The sequence below is a fragment of the Hyperoodon ampullatus genome (genome assembly GCF_949752795.1).
Source record: "Hyperoodon ampullatus genome assembly, chromosome: X".
NCBI lineage: Eukaryota > Metazoa > Chordata > Mammalia > Artiodactyla > Ziphiidae > Hyperoodon > Hyperoodon ampullatus.
In genome coordinates, this window is record NC_136913.1 from 92,967,577 (window position 1) to 92,995,555 (window position 27,979).

The 27,979-nt window shown below is 36.9% G+C and overlaps 1 protein-coding gene across 1 annotated transcript; it reads right to left on the reverse strand.

The window, feature by feature from the left end:
• Positions 1–7,754: 7,754 nt before the first annotated feature.
• Positions 7,755–26,947, reverse strand: NUP62CL (nucleoporin 62 C-terminal like; the record flags this gene model as incomplete). The annotated part of the gene is made up of 9 exons (XM_079728092.1): positions 7,755–7,777; positions 9,940–10,006; positions 13,836–13,947; positions 15,644–15,778; positions 15,923–15,972; positions 16,230–16,380; positions 20,524–20,683; positions 24,904–25,002; positions 26,890–26,947. The coding sequence occupies 9 exons, from the start codon at positions 26,945–26,947 to the stop codon at positions 7,755–7,757; spliced, it is 855 nt and encodes a 284-aa protein (XP_079584218.1).
• Between the last annotated feature and the right edge of the window lie 1,032 nt (positions 26,948–27,979).

Genomic DNA, 27,979 nt, shown 5'->3' on the forward strand with positions numbered 1-27,979 from the left:
TTAGCCCTCATTTTAAAAATAAGGATACAGACTCAGAGAGATTAAGTAACAATTAAGGTCACACAACTATTAAGTAGTAATACCTTGACTTGAATCCATATCTGTCTGACTCAAAAACCTCTCCCCCTCAGGTAATTAATACTAAAGCCATATAGAATTTAACTTCCCTCTGATGATTCAAAATACAGTTTAGAAAGCAATAGAACACAGGAAAGAAGTAAAGATGATGATATAGGTATGTTTGGAAGGTAAAGAAGCAAAAGAAGATCATGGTTGATGACCTCTATTAATGTAGAGAATGAGGAATCTATAAAGCCAAACAAGATTTGTATTATTTTCACACTACACCTTTTTTTATTTAGTTTCTGCTTTATAACAAAGTGAATCACTTATACATAAACATCTGTTCCCATATCCCTTCCCTCTTGCATCTCGCTCCCTCCCACCCTCCCTATCCCACCACTCCAGGCGGTCACAAAGCACCGAGCTGATCTCCCTGTGCTATGCGGCTGCTTCCCACTATCTATCTATTTTACGTTTGGTAGTGTACATATGTCCATGCCTCTCTCGCTTTGTCACAGCTCACCCTTCCCCCTCCCCATATCCTCAAGTCCATTCTCAAGTAGGTCTGTGTCTTTATTCCCGTTTTACCCCTAGGTTCTTCATGACATTTTCTTTCTTAAATTCCATATATATGTGTTAGCATATGGTATTTGTCTTTCTCTTTCTGACTTACTTCACTCTGTATGACAGACTCTAGGTCTATCCACCTCATTACAAATAGCTCAATTTTGTGTCTTTTTATGGCTGAGTAATATTCCATTGTATATGTGTGCCACATCTTCTTTATCCATTCATCTGTCTATGGACACTTAGGTTGCTTCCATGTCCTGGCTATTGTAAATAGCACAGCAATGGACATTGGAGTGCATGTGTCTTTTTGAATTCTGGTTTTCTCTGGGTATATGCCCAGTAGTGGGATTGCTGGGTCATATGGTAATTCTATTTCTAGTTGTTAAAGAACCTCCATACTGTTCTCCATAGTGGCTGTACCAATTCACATTCCCACCAACAGTGCAAGAGTGTTCCCTTTTCCCCACACCCTCTCCAGCATTTATTGTTTCTAGATTTTTTGATGATGGCCATTCTGACTGGTGTGAGATGATATCTCATTGTAGTTTTGACTTGCATTTCTCTAATGATTAATGATGTTGAGCATTCTTTCATGTGTTTGTTGGCAATCTGTATATCTTCTTTGGAGAAATGTCTATTTAGATCTTCTGCCCATTTTTCGATTGGATTGTCTGTTTTTTTGCTATTGAGCTGCTTGAGCTGATTATAAATTTTGGAGATTAATCCCCTGTCAGTTGCTTCATTTGCAAATATTTTCTCCCATTCTGAGGGTTGTCTTTTGGTCTTCTTTATGGTTTCCTTTGCTGTGCAAAAGCTTTGAAGTTCCATTAGGTCCCATTTGTTTATTTTTGTTTTTATTTCCATTTCTCTACGAGGTGGGTCCAAAAGGATCTTGCTGTGGTTTATGTCATAGAGTGTTCTGCCTATGTTTTCCTCTAAGAGTTTCATAGTTTCTGACCTTACACTTAGGTCTTTAATCCATTTTGAGCTTATTTTTGTGTATGGTGTTAGGGAGTGATCTAATCTCATACTTTTACATGTCCCTGTCCAGTTTTCCCAGCACCACTTATTGAAGAGACTGTCCTTTCTCCACTGTACATTCCTGCCTCCTTTATCAAAGATAAGGTGACCATATGTGCGTGGGTTTATCTCTGGGCTTTCTGTCCTGTTCCATTGATCTATCTTTCTGTTTTTGTGCCAGTACCATACTGCCTTGATTATTGTAGCTTTGTAGTATAGTCTGAAGTCAGGGAGCCTGATTCCTCCAGCACTGTTTTTCGTCCTCAAGATTGCTTTGGCTATTCGGGGTCTTTTGTTTTTCCAAAAAATTTTTGAAATTTTTTGTTCTAGTTCTGTGAAAAATGCCAGTGGTAGTTTGATAGGGATTGCATTGAATCTGTAGATTGCTTTGGGTAGTAGAGTCATTTTCACAATATTGATTCTTCCAATCCAGGAACATGGTATATCTCTCCATCTATTTGTATCATCTTTAATTTCTTTCATCAGTGTCTTATAGTTTTCTGCATCCAGGTCTTTTGTCTCCTTAGGTAGGTTTATTCCTAGATATTTTATTCTTTTTGTTGCAATGGTAAATGGGAGTGTTTTCTTGATTTCACTTTCAGATTTTCATCATTGGTGTACAGGAATGCCAGAGATTTCTGTGCATTAATTTTGTATCCTGCTACTTTATCAAATTCATTGATTAGCTCTAGTAGTTTTCTGGTAGCATCTTTAGGATTCTCTATATATAGTACCATGTCATCTGCAAACAGTGACAGCTTTACTTCTTCTTTTCCAATTTGGATTACTTTTATTTCCTTTTCTTCTCTGATTGCTGTGGCTAAAACTTCTAAAACTATGTTGAATAAGAGTGGTGAGAGTGGGCAACCTTGTCTTGTTCCTGATCTTAATGGAAATGGTTTCAGTTTTTCACCATTGAGGACGATGTTGGCTGTGGGTTTGTCATATATGGCCTTTATTATGTTGAGGAAAGTTCCCTCTATGCCTGCTTTCTGCAGGGTTTTTATCATAAATGGATGTTGAATTTTGTCGAAAGCTTTCTCTGCATCTATTGAGATGATCATATGGTTTTTCTCCTTCAGTTTGTTAATATGTTGTATCACATGGATTGATTTGTGTATATTGAAGAATCCTTGCATTCCTGGAATAAACCCCACTTGATCATGGTGTATGATCTTTTTAATGTGCTGTTGGATTCTGTTTGCTAGTATTTTGTTGAGGATTTTTGCATCTATGTTCATCAGTGATATTGGCCTGTAGTTTTCTTATTTGTGACATCCTTGTCTGGTTTTGGTATCAAGGTGATGGTGGCCTCGGAGAATGAGTGTGGGAGTGTTCCTCCCTCTGCTATATTTTGGAAGAGTTTGAGAAGGATAGGTGTTATCTCTTCTCTAAATGTTTGATAGAATTCACCTGTGAAGCCATCTGGTCCTGGGCTTTTGTTTGATGGAAGGTTTTTAATCACAGTTTCAATTTCAGTGCTTGTGATTGGTCTATTCTTATTTTCTATTTCTTCCTGAATCAGTCTTGGCAGGTTGTGCATTTCTAAGAATTTGTCCATTTCTTCCAGGTTGTCCATTTTATTGGCATAGAGTTGCTTGTAGTAATCTCTCGTGATCTTTTGTATTTCTGCAGGGTCATTTGTTACTTCTCCTTTTTCATTTCTAATTCTATTGATTTGAGTCTTCTCCCTTGTTTTCTTGAAGACTCTGACTAATGGTTTATCAATTTTGTTTATCTTCTCAAAGAACCAGCTTTTAGTTTTATTGATCTTTGCTATCGTTTCCTTCATTTCTTTCTCATTTATTTCTGATCTGATCTTTATGATTTCTTTCCTTCTGCTAACTTTGGGGGATTGTTGTTCTTCTTTCTCTAATTGCTTTAAGTGCAGGGTCAGGTTGTATACTAGAGATGTTTCCTGTTTCTTAAGGTGGGATTGTATTGCTATAAACTTCCCCCTTAGAACTGCTTTTGCTGCGTCCCATAGGTTTTGGGTCGTCGTGTCTCCATTGTCATGTGTTTCTAGGTATTTTTTTATTTCCTCTTTGATTTCTTCAGTGATCACTTCATTATTAAGTAGTGTATTGTTTAGCCTCCATGTGTTTGTATTTTTTACAGATCTTTTCCTGTAATTGTTGTCTAGTCTCATAGCATTGTGGTCGGAAAAGATACTTGATACAATTTCAATTTTCTTAAATTTACCAAGGCTTGATTTGTGACCCAAGATATGATCTATCTTGGAGCATGTTCCATGAGAAGTTGAGAAAATGCGTATTCTGTTGTTTTTGGATGGAATGTCCTATAAATATCAATTAAGTTCATCTTGTTTAATGTATCATTTAAAGCTTGTGTTTCCTTATTTATTTTCATTTTGGATGATCTGTCCATTGGTGAAAGTGGGGTGTTGAAGTCCCCTACTATGAGTGTGTTACTGTCAATTTCCCCTTTTGTGGCTGTTAGTATTTGCCTTATGTATTGAGGTGGTCCTATGTTGGGTGCATAAATATTTACAATTGTTATATCTTCTTCTTGGATCGCTGCCTTGATCATGATGTAGTGTCCTTCTTGGTCTCTTCTAATAGTCTTTATTTTAAAGTCTATTTTGTCTGATATAAGAATTGCTACTCCAGCTTTCTTTTGATTTCCATTTGCATGGAATATCTTTTTCCATCCCCTTACTTTCAATCTGTATGTGTCTCTAGGTCTGAAGTGGGTCTCTTGTAGACAGCATATATATGGCTCTTGTTTTTGTATCCATTCAGCCAATCTGTGTCTTTTGGTGGGAGCATTTAGTCCATTTCCATTTAAGGTAATTATTGATACATATGTTCCTATTCCGATTTTCTTAATTGTTTTGGGTTCATTATTGTAGGTATTTTCCTTCTGTTGTGTTACTTGCCTAGAGAACTTCCTTTAGCATTTGTTGTAAAGCTGGTTTGGTGGTGCTGAACTCTCTCCGCTTTTGCTTGTCTGTAAACGTTTTAATTTCTCCATCAAATCTGAATGAGATCCTTGCTGGGTAGAGTAATCTTGGTTGCAGGTTTTTCTCCTCCATCACCTTAAATATGTCCTGCCACTCCCTTCTGGCTTGTAGAGTTTCTGCTGAGAGATCAGCTGTTAACCTGATGGGGATTCCCTTGTGTGTTATTTGTTGTTTTTCCCTTGCTGCTTTTAATATGATTTCTTTGTGTTTAATTTTTGATAGTTTGATTAATATGTGTCTTGGCGTATTTCTCCTTGGATTTATTCTGTATGGGACTCTCTGTGCCTCCTGGACTTGATGAACTATTTCCTTTCCCATATTAGGGAAGTTTTCAACTATAATCTCTTCAAATATTTTCTCAGTCCCTTTCTTTTTCTCTTCTTCTTCTGGAACCCCTATAATTCGAATGTTGGTGCGTTTAATGTTGTCCCAGAGTTCTCTGAGACTGTCCTCAGTTCTTTTCATTCTTTTTTCTTTATTCTGCTCTGCAGCAGTTGTTTCCACTATTTTATCTTCCACATCACTTATCCGTTCTTCTGCCTCAGTTATTCTGCTATTGATCCCATCTAGAGTATTTTTCATTTCATTTACTGTGTTTCTAATCATTGCTTGATTCATCTTTAGTTCTTCTAGGTCCTTGTTAACTGTTTCTTGCACTTTGTCTATTCTATTTCCAAGACTTTGGATCATCTTTACTATCATTATTCTCAATTCTTTTTCAGGTAGACTGCCTATTTTCTCTTCACTTGTTAGATCTGGTGGGTTTTTATCTTGCTCCTTCACCTGCTGTGTGTTTTTCTGTCTTCTCATTTTGCTTATCTTACTGTGTTTGGGGTCTCCTTTTTGCAGGCTGCAGGTTCATAGTTCCCGTTGTTTTTGGTGTTTGTCCCCAGTGGCTAAAGTTGTTTCAGTGGGTCGTGTAGGCTTCCTGTTGGAGGGGACTGGTGCCTGTGTTCTGGTGGATGAGGCTCGATCTTGTCTTTCTGTTGGACAGGTCCACATCTGGTGGTGTGTTTTGGGGTGTTTTTGGCCTTATTATATTTTTAGGCAGCCTCTCTGCTAATGGGTGGGGTTGTGTTCCTGTCTTGCTAGTTGTTTGGCGTAGGGTGTCCAGTACTGTAGCTTGCTGGTCGTTGAGTGAAGCCGGGTGCTGGTGTTGAGATGGAGATCTCTGGGAGATTTTCACCTTTTGATATTATGTGGAGCTGGGAGGTCTCTTGTGGACCAATGTCCTGAAGTTGGCTCTCCCACCTCAGAGGCACAGCCCTGACTCCTGGCTGCAGCATCAAGAGCCTTTCATCCATCCGGCTCAGAATAAAAGGGAGAAAAAGTAGAAAGAAATAATTAGTAGAAGTAGAAAGAAAGAAAGAAAGAAAGAAGGAAGGATGGAAGGAAAGAAGGGAGGGAGGGAGGGAGGAAGGAGGGAAGGTAGGAAAAAGAGAAAGGATGAAGTAAACAGAATGAAGTATGATAAAATATAATAGCATTATTAAAATTTTAAAAAATAATTATTAAAAGAATTTTTTTTAATTAAAGGAAAAAAAGAACGGACGGATAGAACCCTGGGACAAATGGTGGAAGCAAAGCTATACAGATAAAATCTCACACAGAAGCATACACATGCACATTCACAAAAAGGGGAAAAAATCGTAAGTCTTGCTCTCAAAGTCCATCTCCTCAATTTGGGATAATTCGTTGTAAAAAGAGGAAAAGGGGAAAATATAAATCTTGTTCTCAAAGTCCACCTCCTCAATTTGGGATGATTTTTGGATTTGGCCCCGCCTCTGCATGTAGGTTGCCGGAGGGCGTCTGTTTTTCACTCAGACAGGAATGGTTTAAAGGAGCAGCTGCTTCAGGGACTCTGGCTCACTCAGGCCGGGGGCAGGGAGGGGTATGGAGTGCGAGGCGAGCCTGCGGTGGCACAGGCCAGCGTGATGTTGCACCAGCCTGAGGCACGCCGTTCGCTCTCCCGGGGAAGCCGTCTCTGGATCCCGGGATGCCGGCAGCGGCAGGCTGCACAGGTTCCCCGGAGGGGGGGCGTGGACAGTGACCTGTGCTCGCACACAGGCCTCTTGGCGGCGGCAGAAGCAGCCCCAGCGTCCCATGCCTGTCTCTGGGGTCCGCGCTGTTAGCCATGGCTCGCACCCGTCTCTGGAGCTCCTTTAAGCATCACTCTTAATGCCCTCTCCTCACGCACCAGGAAACAAATAGGGAAGAAAAAGTCTCTTGCCTCTTCAGCAGCTCCAGACTTTTTCCCAGACTCCCTCCTGGCTAGCCGTGGTGCACTAACCCCTTCAGGCTGTGTTCACGCCGCCAATCCCAGTCCTCTCCCTGCACTCCAACTGAAACCCGAAACCCGAGCCTCAGCTCCCAGCCCCGCCCACCCCGGCGGGCGAGCAGGCAAGCCTCTCGGGCTGGTGAGTGCTGGTCGGCACCGATCCTCTGTGCGGGAATCTCTCTGCTTTGCCCTCCGCACCCCTGTGGCTGTGCTCTCCTCCGCGGCTCCAAAGCTTTCCCCCTCCGCCACCTGCAGTCTCCGCCCGTGAAGGGGCTTCTAGTGTGTGGAAACCTTTCCTCCTTCACGGCTCCCTCCCACTGGTGCAGGTCCCGTCCCTATCCTTTTGTCTCTGTTTGTTCTTTTTTCTTTTGCCCTACCCAGGTACGTGGGGAGCTTCTTGCCTTTTGGGAGGTCTGAGGTCTTCTGCCAGAGTTCAGTAGGTGTTCTGTAGGAGTTGTTCCACGTGTAGATGAATTTCTGGTGTATCTGTGGGGAGGAAGGTGATCTCCACGTCTTACTCTTCTGCCATCCTCCCCCAACTCCCCCATACTACATCTTTAAAAGTAGTAACTCTGATTGGCTAACTAGCCCCCATTTGTCTCAATTACTGAGGTCTCAATATATTCCATATTTAGGCAAAAGTGTATAAAAATCACTTCCCACCAATTTTTATTTTAAATCTATTAAAAAGCTGAGAGAATAGTAAAAGTCACAAACTTATATACCCTTTTCCTGGATTAACCCACTGTTACCATTTTGCCACAAATCGCTCCATCTTTTTCTCTCCACAAATGATTTTGGTTGAACCACTTGAAACAGAAGTAGAGATATGACACTTCTCTAAATAACGTAGCATGCAGCTTCTAGGAATAAAAATATTTTCCTACATAACCACAGTAAGACATATAAGAAAATAAAAAATTCCTTAATATTTAATGTGTAGTCCAAATTCAATATTCCCAATTGTTCTAAACAATGTCTTCTTCGCTTTAATCCAGTATCTAATCAAAGTTAATATGGTAGACTTGATTGTTATATTTCTTTTAATCTACAAAATCCCCTTAGTTTTTTTGTTTTGAATTTTTTGGTTTCCCATGAGTGATTTTTCAAGAGTCCAAGCCAATTATCTTTCAGAATGTCTCATGCATAGACTGATTATTTTCTTGTGACTTGATTCAGTTAAACATTTTTGGTAAGAACACTACATTATCTTCCAGAATGTCTCACACATAGAATGTCTGATTATTTTCTTATTATTAGACTCAGGTTAAACATTTTTAAAAAGAATCCTATATATGGGATATTGTGCACTTCTCATGTCAGATCAAGAGGCAAACAATGTCATTATCCCACTGTTGGTGATACTAAATTTGATCACTTGATTGAAGTGGTACTTGTCAGCACTGTTGCAAAGGTACATTTGTTCCTTTGTAATTTTTAGGTAATGTGTAGAGTAATATTTTTGAGACTATGCAAATATCCTGTTCCCCAACAATTTTAAATTCAATGGTTTTAGCATCCCTTGATGACCCTTGCCTGAATCATTCAATCATTGAGCTGGGGCTACAACATGGTGGCTTTCTCATTAAATTGTACAATTAAAACGAGTGCATATAAATTAAATTAAAATGAGGTATATAAATTATACCTAAATAAAATTTTAAAAATAATTCAGTAACTTGCAATTTATATTTGGTTCACTTCCTGCTAGTATATTTTTTCTGCCAAGAAATGACTGACAGTTGAAACATTTTATAAATGAGGCCGAGTACTCAAGATCAGGGAAAGCTTAATAAATGTATTCTGTTGAAAGTGTTTCTAATGGTGGTTCCCTAATCCTATCATTCCTTCTATAATTATTAGCTGTCATGCTTCTATAAAGACTTTTCCCTGTACCTTCCATTTCTCTCTCTCTCTCTTTTTTTTTTTTTTTTTGGAGTATCACTGTGGACTCATGAGTTTTTTCTCCCTCAATGTGTTATAATCCATCACTGTCATTATTCTTTTTGATGTTGAAACCTGATTTGGCCAGTAGAAGCCCATTAAAGCACAATCTTGTATCCTGATATAATGTCATAAGTCGTTGAACAATCTTTGTTTTCTGGCATGAAAAGTGCCAAACTCACCCTGTACTTTCCCTGCCTGAGACTTGAGATCAGATATTTCTCCAAGGCTCCTTTTTAATAGTAATGGTATTTAGAAACCAAGATCTAGGTGTTAGATGTGCTCACTGCTATCAGGGTGTGTCATTGCTTCTTGGCCCCTTCCACGTACAGAAAAAGGAAATAGGAATTCATACTGATGTTTGCAATTCAAATTTATAATAAAAATATGAAAGGAAGAAAAATATATCTCTTTTATCTTTCAATGAAAATCTTGGTTTCTATTATCAATATACTCGTGCATTTGCTTTCTACTATAATATATATAATGGTAGTAATATTATACCACATGCATATATAATACATAGTATAATTCTGAAACTAACGATAAACTTATTAAGATAGCTTAAGATTTCTTTGCAGTTCTTTTTATCATTAAGTTTACATCCTAGCAAGGATGCATCATCAAGAACACTATGTACAAAAGTTATCTGAGCTGCACATTTATGTTATAGATTAGTTACACAGGTTTATTTGTTTTCATTTTGTATTCAATTTTAGCATTTGTCTTTCTTCCCATTATTTTTGGCTTAATTTAAATTTTTGAGTATTTAAATTTTTATATGGTCCAGAAGTCAAAAACTGTATAAAAATGTATACTCACAGAAGTACTGTTTCTATCCCTATCTCCTCCACCTCATTCCTAAACATCCCCTATTTTCATCAGTTTCTAGTTTATCCTTCCCGTGTTTCACTTTATAAAAATAAGCAATTACGGTTCTTCAGAATTAATATAGACATACCATGTGTTAAATAATACCCCTACAACTGAGCTCTTATTTGAGTGTGGTCATGGTGCACAAAACCTGACTTGTATCACATTTTCTGCTTACAGATAACTTGGGGTACAAATAAACTCCCACCTGAAGTCTGATGAATCCATTGTAGAAAGTCCATATGAGCATTCAGAATTTTGCAGATCTGCTGGAGCTAAAAACACACACAGGATTTTTAGATTATGATTTTTCTGATATCGTAAATAAAAAATAAACATAAAAAATTGAAATTAGGAAGTTATTTTCATTTCTTCTGGTACGAAATTGACTGAGAATGTGCTAAATATTAATTGCATGTTTTTTTTGCTATTTTATATTTGTAATGCTCATTACATCTATAAATTAGTTCAATCTATTTTGTAACTGTCAAGAATTCAATTTCTACAATTCAATAAAAAACTGACTTCTATAGTACAAAAATAAGTAAAGAACATTAAGAGACATTTGACAGGATAAGAAATTCATATAATATTTTAAAAAATATTACCTTCTGTCAACAAAATCAACTTTTTTATTGAGGTATAACTGACATATGTAACATTATATTAGTTTCAGGTGTATACAGTAATGATTTGATATTCATATATATTGTGAAATGATCACCACATTAAGTCTAGTTAACATCCACCATACAGTTACAAAAAAAATTTTTTTTTGTGATGAGGACTTTTCCAATCTATTCTTTTATCAATTTTCAAATATATAATACAGTATTATTATTAACTATAGCCTCCATGACTTATTTATTTTATAACTAGAAGTTTGTACTTTTTGACCCCCTTCACCCATTTTGTCCACCACCTACCTCCAGCTGCTGGCAACCACCAATCTGTTCTGTGTATCTATGAGCTTGGTTTAGTTTTAGTTTTTGTTCTCAAATTCCATATGTAAGTGAGATCATATGGTATTTGTCTTTCTCTATCTGACTTATTTTACTTTGCATAATGCCCTCAAGGTCCATCCTTGTTGGCACAGTGGCAAGATTTTCAAATAGCAATTTTTTTTTTTTTTTTTTTTTTTTTTTTTTTTTTTTTTAAACTTTATTTTTTGGGGCAGCTAATTGGGCAGAACCTACTTGGGCCGGGCAGCACTTATTTATTTATTTATTTATTTATTTTTTTTTTTGCGGTATGCAGGCCTCTCACTGTTGTGGCCTCTCCCGTTGCGGAGCCCAGGCTCCGGACGCGCAAGCCCAGCGGCCATGGCCCACAGGCCCAGCCACTCCGCGGCACGTGGGATCCTCCCGGACCGGGGCACGAACCCGCGTCCCCTGCATCGGCAGGCAGACTCTCAACCACTGCGCCACCAGGGAAGCCCCTCAAATAGCAATTTTTAATAAATGGTAATACTCAGTTGTCAAGTGTGTGGGGGAAATAGGTACATTCATATACAGCCTATGGTAATATAAATTGACCCAGCCCTTCAAAATGTAAATTTTTGCAATATATACCAAAGTCTTAAAACATTCGTACCTTTTAACTCAGTATATTCTACTTCTAGGAATCTATCCAGAGGAAATAATGAAACCTAAACATACAACTGGTCATTACAGGTTAATTTCACAATGGTAAAAATCTGAAACAATATCTCCGTCAATAAAAAATGATTAAATATATTATGGTAAAGTCATCTCTAATGAAATATTATAGAGGTATTAAAACCATATTTTCAAAGAATGGTTAAAATTTTGGGAAAATACTATGAAAGAATATTAAATGAAGACAGAATCCAAAACTTTATATAGGTATGTTTCCGAAGCTATTTAAAAGAAAATAAGTATTTTTACCAGCATAGCAAAAATACTTGGAAGAAATACACTAATATATTAGCATAGTACTGGTAACACAGGTGTTTTACTGTTCTTTACAGATTTCCATATTTCCCGAGCTTAATACATGGAATAAGCATATGCTTTAACTTTGTAACAACAATACTAATCCTTTTAAAAATGTTAGAACACTTTTGACAAATATTCTGGCAAAGTCCAGGATAATACTGAAAACAAGAAGAAATGAAAATGTTACCACACTTAAACAGTATGTAATAAAAACAGCAAATTTAGTGTATCTTAATATAACAAACAAATATAATTTGTAGTAGGAACAATGAATTTTTATAAAAATATGAGGCTGAATATCATATACCATAATATGAACTTGCTTAATAAAAATTTTAGATATTAGGTGGTCTTTCCTATCTCCCCTCAAAAATGGTGAAAATAAACAGGTAAGTCTCATCATCATGAATACTGTTGAACATACTTGCTATTTTTCTACCCTGGTGTATGGTCCACAATAACAAAGCTCTGTTGATCTGGTTACACTTAATTATCTACAAGAATAATATTGTTCAACAAATGTTTTCTCTGCTTCCTGTCCAATGATTTATGCTATCTGAGAAAAGAGATGAATTGTTGCTGATCTCTTGCTTCTTTTGTCCTGCTATCAAGAAGCAATTATCCTTTAATTCACTCATCTTAAACATCTCAATCACCCTTGCCAGTAAAAAAACCCCAAAATACTCAAATCATTTACTCCCCACTACTAAAATAAAATAAAACAATCCAAGGCTAAGCAGAGAAAAAGGATAAGGATGGAATTACAGTCTCCTTTTACTTACTCTGTTCAGAACACTCATTTTATATTAATTCAACACAGAGAGATTAGACATCAGCTCTGCTTCATGTCTAAGTATGCATGTATTTATCTATGCATCAAAGTTCTATGACAACAAAACAAGTTTGAATTTTAGAATCACAATGGTGATCTAATCTTTCACTAAAAAGAAAACCTATATTGTCAACTCCTGCATCTGCGTGAACACAGGAAGATGGTAGCATGTATAATCCCAGACTAATTTATATTTGTAATTATTCAATTTTAGATTCACCCAAAGTAGGGAATGGCATAATTTTTATAGCTGGAGACTTCAAGATCATTTAGTCCACCCTTGACATTCTGCAAAAGGAGCCAAGACCCAGAGAGATTAAGTGACTTGAATAAAATTCTAGTGCTTTCTCAACTATACCATGCTCTCTTTCTAATTAAAAAAGCTAGTAATATGTATATAGATAAAGAACTGTCTATGTATAATTGACAAAGAGCTCACTAAAGAATAATTACTACTTACTACTAATTCATCCTCGCCTATCCAGCTCCTGGCTCCACTCCTAATTATAATCAACTGATAGAAAGTACAATGGAAGCTCCCACAATGGGAGATTCCTTTTACTGTCACTGCCATGGGGTGGGAGAGGGGAAAAGGAGGACTCCATTTAGCAGCTAAAACAATGGGGAAAGGTTGAGGAAATAAGCTCTTTAATTATAGAAAAAGGAAAATAAACCAGTCCTTCCTCACCTCCAAATTAACTCAAAAATCTCAACTCTCTAATTGGAGCCTCGGCTGTATTTTCTCATGTTACAATAAATTTACGTTATGAGTTAACTAGGGTTCCACAAGGCAGGTGGAAACCTAATAAGCATACTTAACAAATATCTATGGAAAAATATATTTTTAAATCTTGTAGTTGACTTATCAAACTTTTGAGATATATCCTAATTATAAGTTAAGGATTGCCTGGATATACCTAACAGACTCAAACATGTATATACATACATATATATGTATATATACACACACTTACAGTTATATGAATATATAGATTAATATGTAAAAGGAAGAATAAACTAGCTAATGAGTAAGTGAACAAGGACATACTTATAGGAAGAACAGAGAGAAAACCCTGAAAATTTTGGGAGAACAGTAATTTTTTTTACCCTCCTGGGAATAACCACAAAAAACTCGCAACCTTTTCTGCTCCTAAATATTTCCTGCCCCACTAACTACACCCAAAAGCTTCATATCTCTGGAGGCAGGTAAGGAGCACTACAGTGGACAGGAGAAGGTAACTAACTAAAGGAACCACAGAATGCTAATTTCATACTAAATTCTGGTTGCCTAAATAGATAAAGCAGTTAACACACCGGGTCAGTAGTGTCAGCAGGACTTCCAAATGTATTCAGGTACTCAATAATGTCCTTGAGATCTTGGGCCGTTCGTTTCAGCTGAGCTTCTACATCTTCTGCTAACTTGTAACTGAAAAGGCAGGTAAAATAAAGGGGTTAACCAGAAATGTTTTCTCCACTATGCACTGTTACTGACATACAAAGAATGATACCACCAACTGGATTTGCCCCAGTTCCCCTACCTTCTCATTTCAATGGATGTAGCATTCATGACCATACTCTAAAAAGATTCCATAGGTGAAGGCTTTTATCCATCTTGTCATTTTTACAGTCACCTATTTACCCTCTTTTTAGGTATCAGGATAAACCCATAGGTCACTTAGATATGTGAGAAGTTATTTGGTGTTTGGCAATATTTAGTAAATGCTGAGATGTCTTCAACAATTTTGAATACATAAATTTTCAAACTAAAACCTTATACAAATATACTCCATCATCCAACAAAAGATATTTTAAGAAATGAGATTCACAATAATCAAAGGCAGATAAATCTGCTAAGTTCACAACAAATTGATTAGTTGGCTGAATTCTCAAGATTTCCACACCAACTATTTGTGCATGCGCACACACACACACACACACACACACACACACACACTCTTAGCCTAGTCAATGAATATGTTTATAAGAATTAAAGTGACCAGAGGATTTTTCAATCTTAACATCTATAAATATTAAATAATTCAATTAGATTTATTGATAACCATCTACTCCTTTTCTGTCCCAAAGTATTTATAGGTAATTGGTTGCCTAGATTGTTGAAGATTCTAGTAAAGATTCCAACACAATGTAAATCTGACAACCTAAAAGCAATTGGAAAGAACCTAATGTTTCAATTATTTCTTCAACCTACAGTTAGGATCTCATGGCTGAAAATGTAAATCTATGTTCCCCCCAAAAAATGAAAGAATGCATAGAATAGTCAATGCAAAGGAAAGAAATATTCACAAAGGCTGAAATACAAAAGCAGAAACAGAACTAGGGTCCATACAGATTAGCTATACTTACCACATTTAATGCACCTACAAAAAAGCTAACTTGCAAGGTTTTAAAAAATAAGCTCAGTCTTGACTCACTAATAAGCCATTGATAAAATGAGTCAGATTTAACCTCAATCTAGTTTATGTAGCCATTCATACAAGCTCTCCTAACAGCATTTTATAATTTGGCCTGATTAACAAATCTCAGGTCCAAAGAGATAAAGTTACTGTGGGAACATTGGCAATATATTGACCAAAGGTAAAGACTGAATCACACACAAATAAAATATATCCAACCCAAGACATTGACAATACCATTCAACGTGTAAAAGCCATGCAGTTTGCCCCCAGATTAACTAATTGCCTTTAAAATAGGAATTGGATTTATCACTGAAGCAACTGAAGGAACATTAGGTTTAAAAGAGTCAGTATAAATAGGAGATCATAAATATTCCACAATATCATGACACCACATATATAAAATCGGTATTTCTGATTTAAGAACAAATTTGACAAATATAAAAACTTTATATAAGTGGTCATGTATAAGCTTGAGATTAATAACAGTGTACAAAATGTTATAAAACAAAATTGCCAGAATGATTACTTCATTTTCAAGCATCCTGAAAAGATAAACAGAAAATAGTCAAATAAGGTGATAAATGGCAACTACCAGAACTTGCACTTTTCTATCAACTTTTTTATTCCCTGCCTTTCAATACCATTTTTTCCCTTTTTTGGTAGCTAAGTCCTGCCCCATTCCTCAATCTTTATTCAGTTGCTTACGTCCTCTCACGCTCCTCATCTGTATGCTGCAGATAAACAGACCCACTCTGGTCGTTTACAGACTCCTCTAAAGGGGTCAAGAGATCTTCTAGTTCTTTCTGCTGTGACAGGATAAAATACAATTCTTGCTCCAGCCTGAAAAAAAAAACAAGTCAATAGAAGGGCTGACGAAAGGAATTTGGAGTGACAAAATAAATGTCAATAAACTATAACAAGGAAAAACAACTGGACAAAGAAAGAGATCTTTAATCTTTCGACCTAGGGAATCTAAGATTCTACCTTTTCTGATCCAGTTTCACCTTTTGGACTTCTCCATGTAAAGCAATAATCTATAAAGGAAAATAAGAATACAATAGTGTAAATATTTGAATTTACATCGTAATTTTACAGCAGTATTTTTTTTCTCATATACACTTCAAGTATGAAAGAGTTCCTAATTCAGGGCACTTATTACCTAAAGAAAATATTTTTAAGTTTATCACTAATATTGGAAGGAAAAATTAACCACTAAACACAGGTCTACTCTCCTGTGTTCATCTGAAAGTACTTGTACAATGCAGGTAGATTAATGAGAATATCTTCTTACCGTCTCACCATTCTCAATCAATGTATAGTCCCAAGCATTGACCTGGGTGACCTGGTGAAGAAAGTGTTTCTCTTGATCCTCTAACTCAAGGCTCCATTTGCTTACCAGACCACGCAGCTGACCATATGTCATCACAGGAGTTACGATTTCACTAAAAAAAAAGGATACAGTATGATCATATGATCATACTTTCAAAAGTATGATCAGATTTTTTTATACTTTAGTACAACATATGAGGACTTAGAGAAGAAAACAGCACATGAGGAGTTTCTCAGACCTGCTCCCCAACAAAACCACCATAACTGGTAAAGATTATTTTAAAAACAACCATTCAAACTCTCTGGAAATTATCTTAAGGGAATACAGCAAATAAAGATTTATTAAGACATCTACTAAATTTCAGTAAGAACAGCTAAAGTCTGTGCCACAACCTGCTCCCTTCCTTCTCCCTCAACTCAGCATGATGTAAGCTCCATTCTGCATTTATGCGGCCAAAGAGACAGGATTCCCTGTCCCCTCAGCTCTTAGTCAAAGTGATCCACTCCCCATCTAAGCAGTATCCATGACAGAGTAGGCAGCTGATCTTCCACCCTCCACTGGGCAGAACTAAGGGGAACTCTGATTCCTCTACCAGGTGGTATCAAATAGGCTGAACAGGTACCTTATTTTCCATCAAGGGACTGGTGGAACCAGGCAGTGCTCTGATTCCCTGCTGGGGCAGTGTCGGGAGGGCTGGGTGGAGAGGTGATCATCAATTCCCAGCCCAGCAGAGGCAGGCAGTGTTCCAATTCCCCCACTAGGGTATTGTTGGTGAGGTCCAGTGATAAGCTGAACCTAAATCCCCACCCAGCAGCAACAAGACTTAATAAGGCAGAGTGAGACAGTGTTAGTTACCATGAGGCTTCACCCCTTGTCTTCAGTGTCAGTAGCGGCCAATGGAGACCTGAACCTGTATACCCACCTGGCATCATTGAGACTGAACAAGGTAATGCAACTCGGGCTAATAAGGACTCCACCTCCCACCACCCCTATGTCAGCAAGGCTAAGTGGAGAGCTTAACCTCTATACCCACTGGAAAAATTAAGACTGACTGAGGATATCACTTGGATATTAACACACTTCTAAATAATCTATGAGTCAAAGAGGAATTCACAAGGGAAATTTTTTAAGTACATAGAACTGGATGAAAATGAAAATACAACATTATAGAAGATGTAGTACAAAGCTAACACAGTACTAAGAAGGATATTTATAGCACTAAATGCTTTACATTACAAAAGGGGAAATGTCTCAAATCAATAATCTAAGTTAATACCTCAAGAAAAAAGAGCAAAATAAAACCAATGCAATCAGAAGGCAAAAATTCATAAAGAGTAGACGTCAATGAAATTGAAAATTTAAATAATAGAGAATAATCAGTGAAATAAAAGCTACTCCTTTGGGAAAAGATGACTAAAATTGATAAAAGAAAGCTACAAATCACCAATATCAGAAATGAAACAGGGGAGTATGCCTATAGCTATTAAAAGGACAAAAAGGAAATATGTACAACTTTACACTCATAAATTCCACAATTTAGAAGAAACAGATCAATTCGTTGAAAACCACACACTACTAAAACTCATGGAAGATGAAACATAACCTGAATGTCCTAGAACCACTAAAGAAATTGATTTATAATTTAAAAGCTCCTTAAAAAGGGGTTTCACTGGAGAATTCTGCCAAACTTTTAGTGAATTAACACAAATTTTACAAAATTTCTTCTATAAAATAGAAGAGAAGGGAATATTTCCCAGATCATCTTATAAGGCTGGTAACATTCAGATATCAAAACCAAAGACAGAATTTAAAAAAGAAAGAAAACAAAACTATGGACCAATATCTCTCATGAACTTGGATACAAAAGCCCACAAACAAAATACTAGTAAACTGAATCCAATAATGTATTAAAAAATTATACATCATGACCAAGTGGGATTTATTCCATATATGCAAGGATGGTTCAACATTTGAAAATCATTGACTATATTTCACCATATCATGAAGCTAAAGAACAAAAATCTTAAAAGATCCTATCAACTGAGGCAGAAAAAGCATTTGACACAAATACATCCAATTGATTTTTGACAAAGGTGAAAGAGCCATTCAATGGAAGAAAATAGCCTTTCAACAAATGATGCTGAAAAAACTGGACATCCATAGACCCCCCCCCCAAAAAAAAGAATCTCAATTTAAACACACACCTTATACAAAAATTAACTCAGAAGAGATCACAATCTTAAATATAAAATGTAAAACTATAAAACTTTTAGAAAAAAATTAGGAGAAAATCTTTGGGACCTAGGGTTAGGCAGAGTTCTTAAACTTGACACTAAAAGCACAATTCATTAAAGGAAAAATTGATAAATCAGACCTCATCAATTAAAAGTTTTGTTTGGTGAAATACTCTTTAAAAGATGAAAAGACAAATTACAGAGTTAGAAAAAATGTTCGTAAACCACATATCTGACAAAGGGCAGGTATCTAGAATACATAAAACTCTCAAAACTCAGTCAAAAAACAAATTCAAGTAGAAAATGGACAAAAGATATGAAAAGACACTTCACAAGTGAAAACATGCAGATGGAAGATTAACACATGAAAAGCTGTTCAACATCATTAGTCATCAGGGGAATGCAAATTAAAACCACACTGAGATATCACCTCATATCTATTAGAAGGGCTAAAGTAAAAAATAGTGACAACACCAAATCCTGGCAACAATGTGGACAAGGTGGATCTCTCATACATTGCTGCTGGGCAGGTAAAATGGTACAGCCACTCTGGAAAAGATTTAGAGCAGTTTCCTAAAAAAATAAACTTGCAACTACCATATCACCCAGCAACTGTACACCTGGGCATTTACCCCAGAGAAATGAGACTTAGGCTCACCAAAAATCTGTACATAAATGTTCATAGCAGCTTTATTCATAATAGTCCCCAACTGGAAACAACCTAGATGTCCATCAATGGGTGAATGGTTAAACAAATGATGGCACATCTGTAATACCATGGAATACTGCTCAGATATAAAAAAGAACAAACTATTGATGCACATGACAACTTTATCTCAAGGAATTATGCTTAGTGGGAGAAAGAGTCCCCAAAGGTCACACGCTGTATGATTCCATTTGTATGACATTTCTTTAAATGTCAAGGTTATAGAAATGGAGAACAGAGCAATTGTTGCCCAGGTTCAGGGAAAGGAGAAGAGGGTAGCGAGTGTGGATATAAAAGGGCAACAGGAGGGATCCTTGTTGTGACGGAACTGTTCTATATCTTGACTATATCAATGTCAGTATCCTGAATGTGATATTGTACTATAGTATTGCAAGATATTATTATTGGGGAAAACTAGGTTAAGTACACACAGAATTTTTTGTATTATTTCTTAGAAGTAAATGTGAATCTACAGTTAACTCAAAATAAAAAGTTTAATTAGACGCAGATGTAGAGAAAGGACTTGAGGACACAGTGGGGGAAGGGTAAGCTGGGACGAAGTGAGAGAGTGGCATGGACTTATATACACTACCAAACGTAAAATAAATAGCTAGTGGGAAGCAGCCGCATAGCACAGGGAGATCACCTCGGTGCTTTGTGACCACCTAGAGTGGTGGGATAGGGAGGGTCGGAGGGAGGCTCAAGAGGGAGGGGATATGGGGATATATGTATATATATATAGCTGATTCACTTTGTTGTACAGCAGAAACTAACACAACACTGCAAAGCAATTATACTCCAATAAAGTTGTAAAAAAAACCCCAAATACTTAGAGATTAACATGGCATAAATTGTAAGAATACAGGCTCTAGAGCTTGACTACCTGAATTTAAATCCTGGCTCAACTATTACCAAGTGTGTGACCAGAGGTGGATTATAAAATCTTTATGTGCTCCAGTTTACTCATCTATAAAATGAGAACAAAAATAGTACCTACCTCATAAGGTTATTATGAGGATTAAATGGTATGATGTTGTAAAGCACTGTCATATTTCTAAACATATAGTAATCGCACAATAAATATTATATATTATTAGCAATAGTAATAATTGTATTATAATGGTATTCAGAAGACCATGATATCCTTTTCGTTGTTCAACTTCCTAAGCAACAGAAATCCTTTCCCTAACTGCTCCTCAAATCTGAGTCATTTACCTAACTTTCAAACACCATTCTAAAGATGTACAAGCAAACTATGCCTTCTATATGACAAAGAAAATGAGACTCACACGAATTTTCAAATAAATAGGCTTACCTAATGGTCAAAGTAAAAGGTTTAGAAATCATGCCGAATGGAACAGTGTTATTCATGCCAGTTGATGTCAGTGGTTTTAGATTCATGGTAAAGCTACTGGTGGTGCTGGTCCTGGTGCTGGTGGTGGTGACTGTGGTAGTGGTGATGGTTGACGTTGTAGCTGGAAAATAAAGTGTATAATGTTAGTAATAAGTAAGAAATTTTTAAATTCAGTCCTTGATTATTCAGGATGAAAAACTATAGAAGTATTTTTTTAATGTGAATTTGATCTCCAAGTTGTGTGATTTTAACTCAATGTTGCTATAACATATAGCAGGCCAGGTATCTGGATTAAGCTTCCTGTTAACAACTTAAAATCCTGGATAAATGTATAGAAAAATACAATTTATAACCTAACCAGACCTATGACCATTAAAGAAATTGAATCAATCCTCAAAACTCTTCCCATAAAGAAAACTCCAGACCCAGATGACCTCACCGGCGAGTTCTTCTAAACTTTCAAGGAAAGAATAATTGCAATCTTACACAAAATCTCTGTACATCTATAACTTTGCATACTTATGTGAATATATCTGTGTAATTAATTTCTAGAAATGAAATTGCTAGATCAAAGGGTCAGCGTGCTCTAAATTGTAATATTACTTTCCAATTCCCCTACCAAAAAGACTTTGCCAATTTACATTCCTATCAACAGGGGAGACTGCCTGTTTCTCTACACCATAGCCCATAGTAGGCATACATCTTAGCCAGTATTATAGTTAAAAGCCTCTCAAAGTTTTATCTACAGCCCAGACCTCTCTTCTATGTGTCTTTTCTATTACACCCTTACTAAAATGCCCTGTCTTCTGTACATGAAATTCTCAGTACACATCATGGCCAAGCTCAGATTCTTCCTTCCCCATGTTTACTGTCCACTTCTCTTCTACTCATGGTTATCTCTTGGTTTTCTGAACTTCCTTAGCACTTTTGGTTCTTCCTTACACAGTGAGCACTTAACAAACAATGCACAGAAAATTGTGGTTGGTTTTCTGGAAGTGTTTTCTTCTTTTTGGTTCTCTGTATTTTCAAATGTTCTTGTAATTGATAAATGCTGCTTCTGTAACAAGAAATCTGTTATAAAAATATATTATAACATGTATACAATTATTTGTTTGTTTTACATTAGCCTTGTTTTCCCAATTAGCAATACTTTCAGGTTAATTGCCACCCTAGATAAATACATATATCATGGTGACTGCCAACATACACTGCCTATTCTTAGGGAAACTGGCCTACTCTGTTCCTGCTGAGGGATCAGGCTCAGACACCTATTTTTTATTTCAGTAACTCTGTCCTTTGATCCTAGTTCACAGTTGACAAGGGTGGGCATCTGAAGTATACGAAGCCATCCCATATGCTACTGGCAGCCTATGAGAGGGTCTGGCACAAAAAGCTCTAGCCAAACAGGGATAAGGTAGGTCAGAATCTCATTTTCAAAAATTTAGAACTGCGGAAAGAATCAGATGGTAGGTAAAAATACGGAAATATTTCCAGAAATATGGAAAGAATCAGACTGTAAGCAGAAATTTGGAAATATTTCCAAACATGTAGAAAGAATCAGACAACGGGCAAAGGGAGCTGAAAGGACTGACAGAGGAAAAACATAAAGTAGAATTAAAGAGTCATGAGCAAGTCAAAATTAGAATATAAAGCAGAAAAAGAGGTAAAGAAACCAAAAGGAAGTTAAAAAAAAGAAAAAAACAGACAAAAGGAGAATAGCTGAATTATGTTTATGCACTATTAGATCCAGGAGGTCCCTAAAGCTGACTTCAGAACAACTTCTAAATTCCACTTTCCTTGAAGTTCATTGCCACAATAATACCTGTATTAGATTTCCACAAGATTTCATTTCCCTTTTGGGCACAAGGATCCTTACAATAATTCCCCCATTCTTTTGGCTAGCTTTTGTGAAAGTGGAATGAGCACCACAAGAGAAGACCATGCCTAGTCACAAAGGATCCCCAGGGTCACTATCACTCAGGACACTGGAGAGGTTACAGATTGGATCCCACGTTCCATTCTTTACAGCCATGTGGTCATCACGCTCTTCATCTGAGAATAAAAAGTCTTATCTGAAAAGAATTCCCTCCCCAGAAATGCTGAAAATTAATGACACTATCAAGACCCCCCCTTTATTGATTAATTCATTCTAACATTGTGTAACTACTATATTCAAGGCAAAAAAACCAGAAAAACAATTAAGAAAAAAACAAGTCCTTCTTGTAAAGGAGCTTATCTTCACCCAAAGATTTTTTTTTAAGTCAGCATTTCCTGACATGGACAGATGTCCAAAGATAATGTATACTTAAGAGAAAACAGCAAATTCTATGATTATGTCTATGTGTATCCCATTTTTGTAAAACAAATAAATTTAATGTATGTTTGTAAGCATTTGGAAAAAAGCCTGTTAAGACAAGCACCAAACTGTTTTCTCTAGAGGGTGTGATATATGTATATATGCATGTGTGTATGGTTTTTATAATTTTTAAAAAAGCAACTACCATCACTACCACTAAAGAAAGAGGTTAACAGACAAATGAACAGCTCTCCAAAGATGCTGTGCGATACCTTCAGGAAATTAATACCTGTCAGTCTAAACACAAAGGAATCTTGAGTCATAAAAAAATGGTATGATTATTTTAAACTGTTTATATAGTATTTACCTTTGTTCCTTATTTTCATGGTATTTTTAAAAGGTATAAATTAGCTCTGGCATAGTAGGCAATATTCAAATAACAATAATATTTCAATTAACACCAAAAGAAGCAATGGTTTTGGGAATGAAGGTTCTATCACAGTGTGATTTTGCAAGTTACAACTTCGGTCTAAACTAAATAAAGTCAACTCTATGTTATCTGTGTACTAAAAGGGAAGCACTGTTCTACAAATAATAGAAAATAATTGCATACCAAATTTGGATTTACATTTAAATAAATCTCATTCTGATGATCTTAAAAATCATTACATAAAAATACTGAGACCATCCTTTAAAAGATCCTACTATCCAATTTTCCTATCTTGTCTCTGATCAACAACTATGTATCTTACTCCATGCTAGGAATGGACATCATTACTTTCATAGACTAATGTGAAAGATGAGATTTATAACAAGCAAGCTTCTCTTAAAAATTGCTGATTATACCTAGGGCAGAGAATAATCTCAAATGGCTGTAAATTTACAGATAGAGATACCCGAAAGCTGTCCTACAGGGCTAATTTGTGAGATGAAGAATCTGAGCAAGTAAATATACTTGGGGAGGAGGAAAGGTGAGTAGGGGAAAAAAACAACTCTGGGTTGGGGGTACTGAGTTGAGACATATCTGATGGGGAGGTGGGTAAGTACATAAGGCAGTGGTGGATGGAATGGGCTAGTAGCAAAGGTACAAGTTTGCAGGAAGGAATCTTAAGACTCAGATAGGTAGGGGGTGAGTTACGGCAGAGTCACCAAAAAGCCTGCAAATGCATATTTCAGTGACTCCGCCCACAACTGAAAGAATCAATTTTTTGTTCAGCATTTTATAAGGGAAACTATGTGTTATATTTTTTTCAAATATGGTTACCTATAAAATTCTCAAGCCATGCCCTTCATAATGCTCATAGGTTGACCAGTTAGCCGAGTACACAGTAGAAATTCAGTTAAGTGTTGGTCATGCAAAAGATGGTTTACATCTCTGTTTAGGAATAATTATTTTAAACTTAACAGGGACTGACTTTTAGTTTATGACAGGTTTGAAGAAAGATTCATTTCAGCCCTAAGTAAACTTTTAAAAGTCAGAACAAACAAGACTTCCCTAAAGTGGAGTCTGACTTAAATGGTAGGTTTAAGTAGTAACTGACCTCTAACCACCCAGCTCACAACAGCTAAAAGGCAATGGATAACCAAGTTTTCTTTAATTTACAACCTAACTAGTGGCTAACTGGCAGAAACAAATTTAGGATAGGTCCACAGAAACTCCTGTAATCAGCTTAAGGAGAGGATCAACTTTAATACAGGTCAAACCTTAAATTAACTTTTAGAGAATAAAACTCTATGAATCCCAATGTACTGGGTCACTTTAAATAGTATGATCAATGATAAGAATTTTTAAGCTTCAGAGTTGACAAGAGTTTGATAGCAGCTTTGATTATGGTCATCTCAAAGAAGTAATCTCATTGACATCAACCGTCTCATTCTACCCTTTGGCAATTGTCAATACTGATGTACCTTTTGGATATGCTGGTGAGATGATCAAAACCTTCTTAGTCCTAGAAGCTAAGGAATACAACCTACTTACTGCTTTTGTTATGCAGTACGTTTCCAGTGAGCATTCAAACACATCCCAGTAGTTCTAAAAATCTTACTAGATGCAACAGCAACTGCTCCACCTGCTCCAGGGAAATTTAATCCAAATCTCAAAGCTGTACCACCAAGCATTCCAGCCAAAGTTGTAGGGGCACCAACTGCAGAGAACAACATAATATTACCTATTACCCTTTTAATCAAAAACAGTGAATGAAGAATTTATATAGGGTCTTTTTCATCTGAGTCCTTTAGTAACTTTGGCTAAGCCTCAAAAAACTACAGTCAATCCATTTATATGAAAAATCTGGAAAAGGCATAGATACAGACAGAAAACAGATTAGTAGTTGTCTCGGGCTGAGAGATCTTACTGGGATGATAGAAATGTTCTAAAACTGGACTATGGTGAGAGTTACACAATTCGGTAAATTGATTAAAAATCACTGAACTATACACTTCAGTTAATTTTATGAGATGTAGATTATACCTCATTAAAGTTGATTTTAAAAACACTGTGGTCAAGGTTTCTTTTCATTTTGTAGGCAAGGACATCAAAGACAGGAAAGAAAAAAAAAAGTCAGAAGTCGGACTTACCCAGTGGCGCAGTGGTTAAGAATCTGCCTGCCAATGCAGGGGACACAGGTTCGAGCCCTGGTCTAGGAAGATCCCACATGCCGCGGAGCAACTAGGCCCGTGCGCCACAACTACAGAGCCTGAGCTCTAGAGCCCACGTGCCACAACTACTGAGCCCACACGCCGCAACTACTGAAGCCCACGCACCTAGAGCCCGTGCTCCCCAACAAGAGAAGCCACCACAATGAGAAGTCCACACACTGCAACGAAGAGTAGACCCCGCTTGCCGCAACTAGAGAAAGCCTGCATGCAGCAACAAAGACCCAGTGCAGTCCAAAATAAATAAATAAATAAATAAGTTTTATAAAAAAAGGTCAGAAGTCAAGTCTTTGATTGAAAATGGAATTCATTCAATAATTTTAACTCCCAACCTCAGACATGGTCATATTCACAAAATCTATTATACTTGAGAAGGATATTGCTTACATATATCAAAAGGTTTCCAGAATCTCAGTCATGTCTCAGGATTGGAACTGTATCTACTTAGAAGAAAATACAATTCAAGTGGCAACCTGCAATTTCAACTAATGTTCCACCTACGCCAACTGCACAAGGCAATGGGGATGGCGGCTGCCATTTTTCATGCTCAACTAGGCATCAGCAATACCTGGCAAGTTTTACTCCCAGAAATGGTGACAGGCTCGCTATAACAGGGCTTTGGGAAGGCCATATTACTGCTAGGATTACAATAACAAACTCTAATGATGAACATCATGGCACTGTGAAGATGCCACAAAAGCACAAGCAGCTTATATGGACCTGTAAGAAAGAACTGCTTAAGATATATACAGAAGTCAATATTCTCACCATTTGTTATGACTCTACTAATGGAAGAGGTGTAGCAAAGAAGTTGGGGTTACAAGATAATTGATAATTAACGCCCCACCTCTCAGCTCAAAGCATCCAGATGTTCATCTTCAAGGGGAGAGAACTGGAGACATCACACAGTGTCATTAAAGCTCAAAACTACAGCTGGTCCTTTTGTCATGTAACACTTTTGATAAGTAAAATATAAGGACCGCAAACCTGGTCTATATAGAAGAATAAAATACAGCAAGGCTTCAACATTTATTTCCCATTTTATCTTATTCACATGGATAATAAGACTTCTTCCCTTCAGACATACTTGGCAAAACTTCCACTCTTCCCATTCGCTTCAAAACATTACACTGTTAATGAATTATATGCTTAAAATCATCACTTTAAGTTGTAATAATCATGTTAACATAAAATTCATAGCGAAAGCCATGACAATCAGGTTTTTAGCAAACCTACTATTGATATCAACAGTTTACAAACAGGATCAAGCATAATGATAATTTATGAGACGTCAGAGATCCATAGCTTATACTGGCAAATTGAGTTAAGTGGCCTGATGCAAAATAATAGTATTTTCTTTGCAACCAGTAACTTACATGAGAGCCCAGTAGCAGCAGTGGAGGTAGAAATATTTGAAAATGAGGTAAACAGCATGGTGCTTGAACTAGTAGCTGCAGCAACAGGAGATGCTGGAACCAACCCTAAATTAAAGTAACAAGCAGAAAAATATGTCAATAAAAATAATATTTAATAAGTAAAACACCATTATAACAAACTTCACTTATATGGAGAAATAACAATAAAGCAAGGAAAATCAAGTACCCTGATATTTAATAAATCTGACATAGTAAAATCCCAATTTAAAAAATAGTTCATCAGTAGTGCTTAGTATAGCCAGCCTTCTAGCACCATCATAAGAAAGAAACTCTACTAAAAAAGTAAGCAACCTAACAGGGGGGTCCACTTCCAAAATTGCGACATAAGAAGTCCTAGGGACCCATTCCCCAGTGAAGCAACCATAACTGGTAAAAAATATTTTTTAAAAAAATTGAAATCTCTGGAAATTGTCCTGAAGGTACAGCAAATAAAGAAACATTTATTCAAGAAAATCTGCTAAAATTCAGTAATACAGGTGAGAGTCTACGGCATATGAATCATAACCAACGCTCTTCCCTCCATCCCCTTGCTCCCCTTGAGAGAAGCTACACTCCAGGCAGGAGTCGCCAAGAAGACTGGACTCCCTCTTTCCTCAGCTCCCAACCAAGGAATACAGTATCTCATTAGGAGGGGAAGCAGCCAGCATTCCTCATAACCCCTGACACACAGTTAAAGGATTGAAATTCCTGGTGAGTACAGCCAAGAGCTGAGGGGCTCCTTTCCTCCAGTCAGCCCCCATTCATAGGGCAGAGGGTCTACACCAGACACAGTAGGCTGGCAATGCTGGAGCCCCATCAATCACCCTGACTGCCCTGCCCCAGCTTACCTGCAGGGCTGAGGTTGCATGCCGGAAGAGAGAAGCAAGAAGATCAGAAGCAATGGTCACTGCCCAGCACCCAAAGCACTAGTTCAAAGATTTTGCCCAGGGATAAAGGTAGCCCATAAGAACAGAAAGTTCCCAAGCTATGTCCAGGAGAACTGACTTTATTTGAAACAGAGTATGAGGAAGTTCAAGCCAAAGGACTCTCT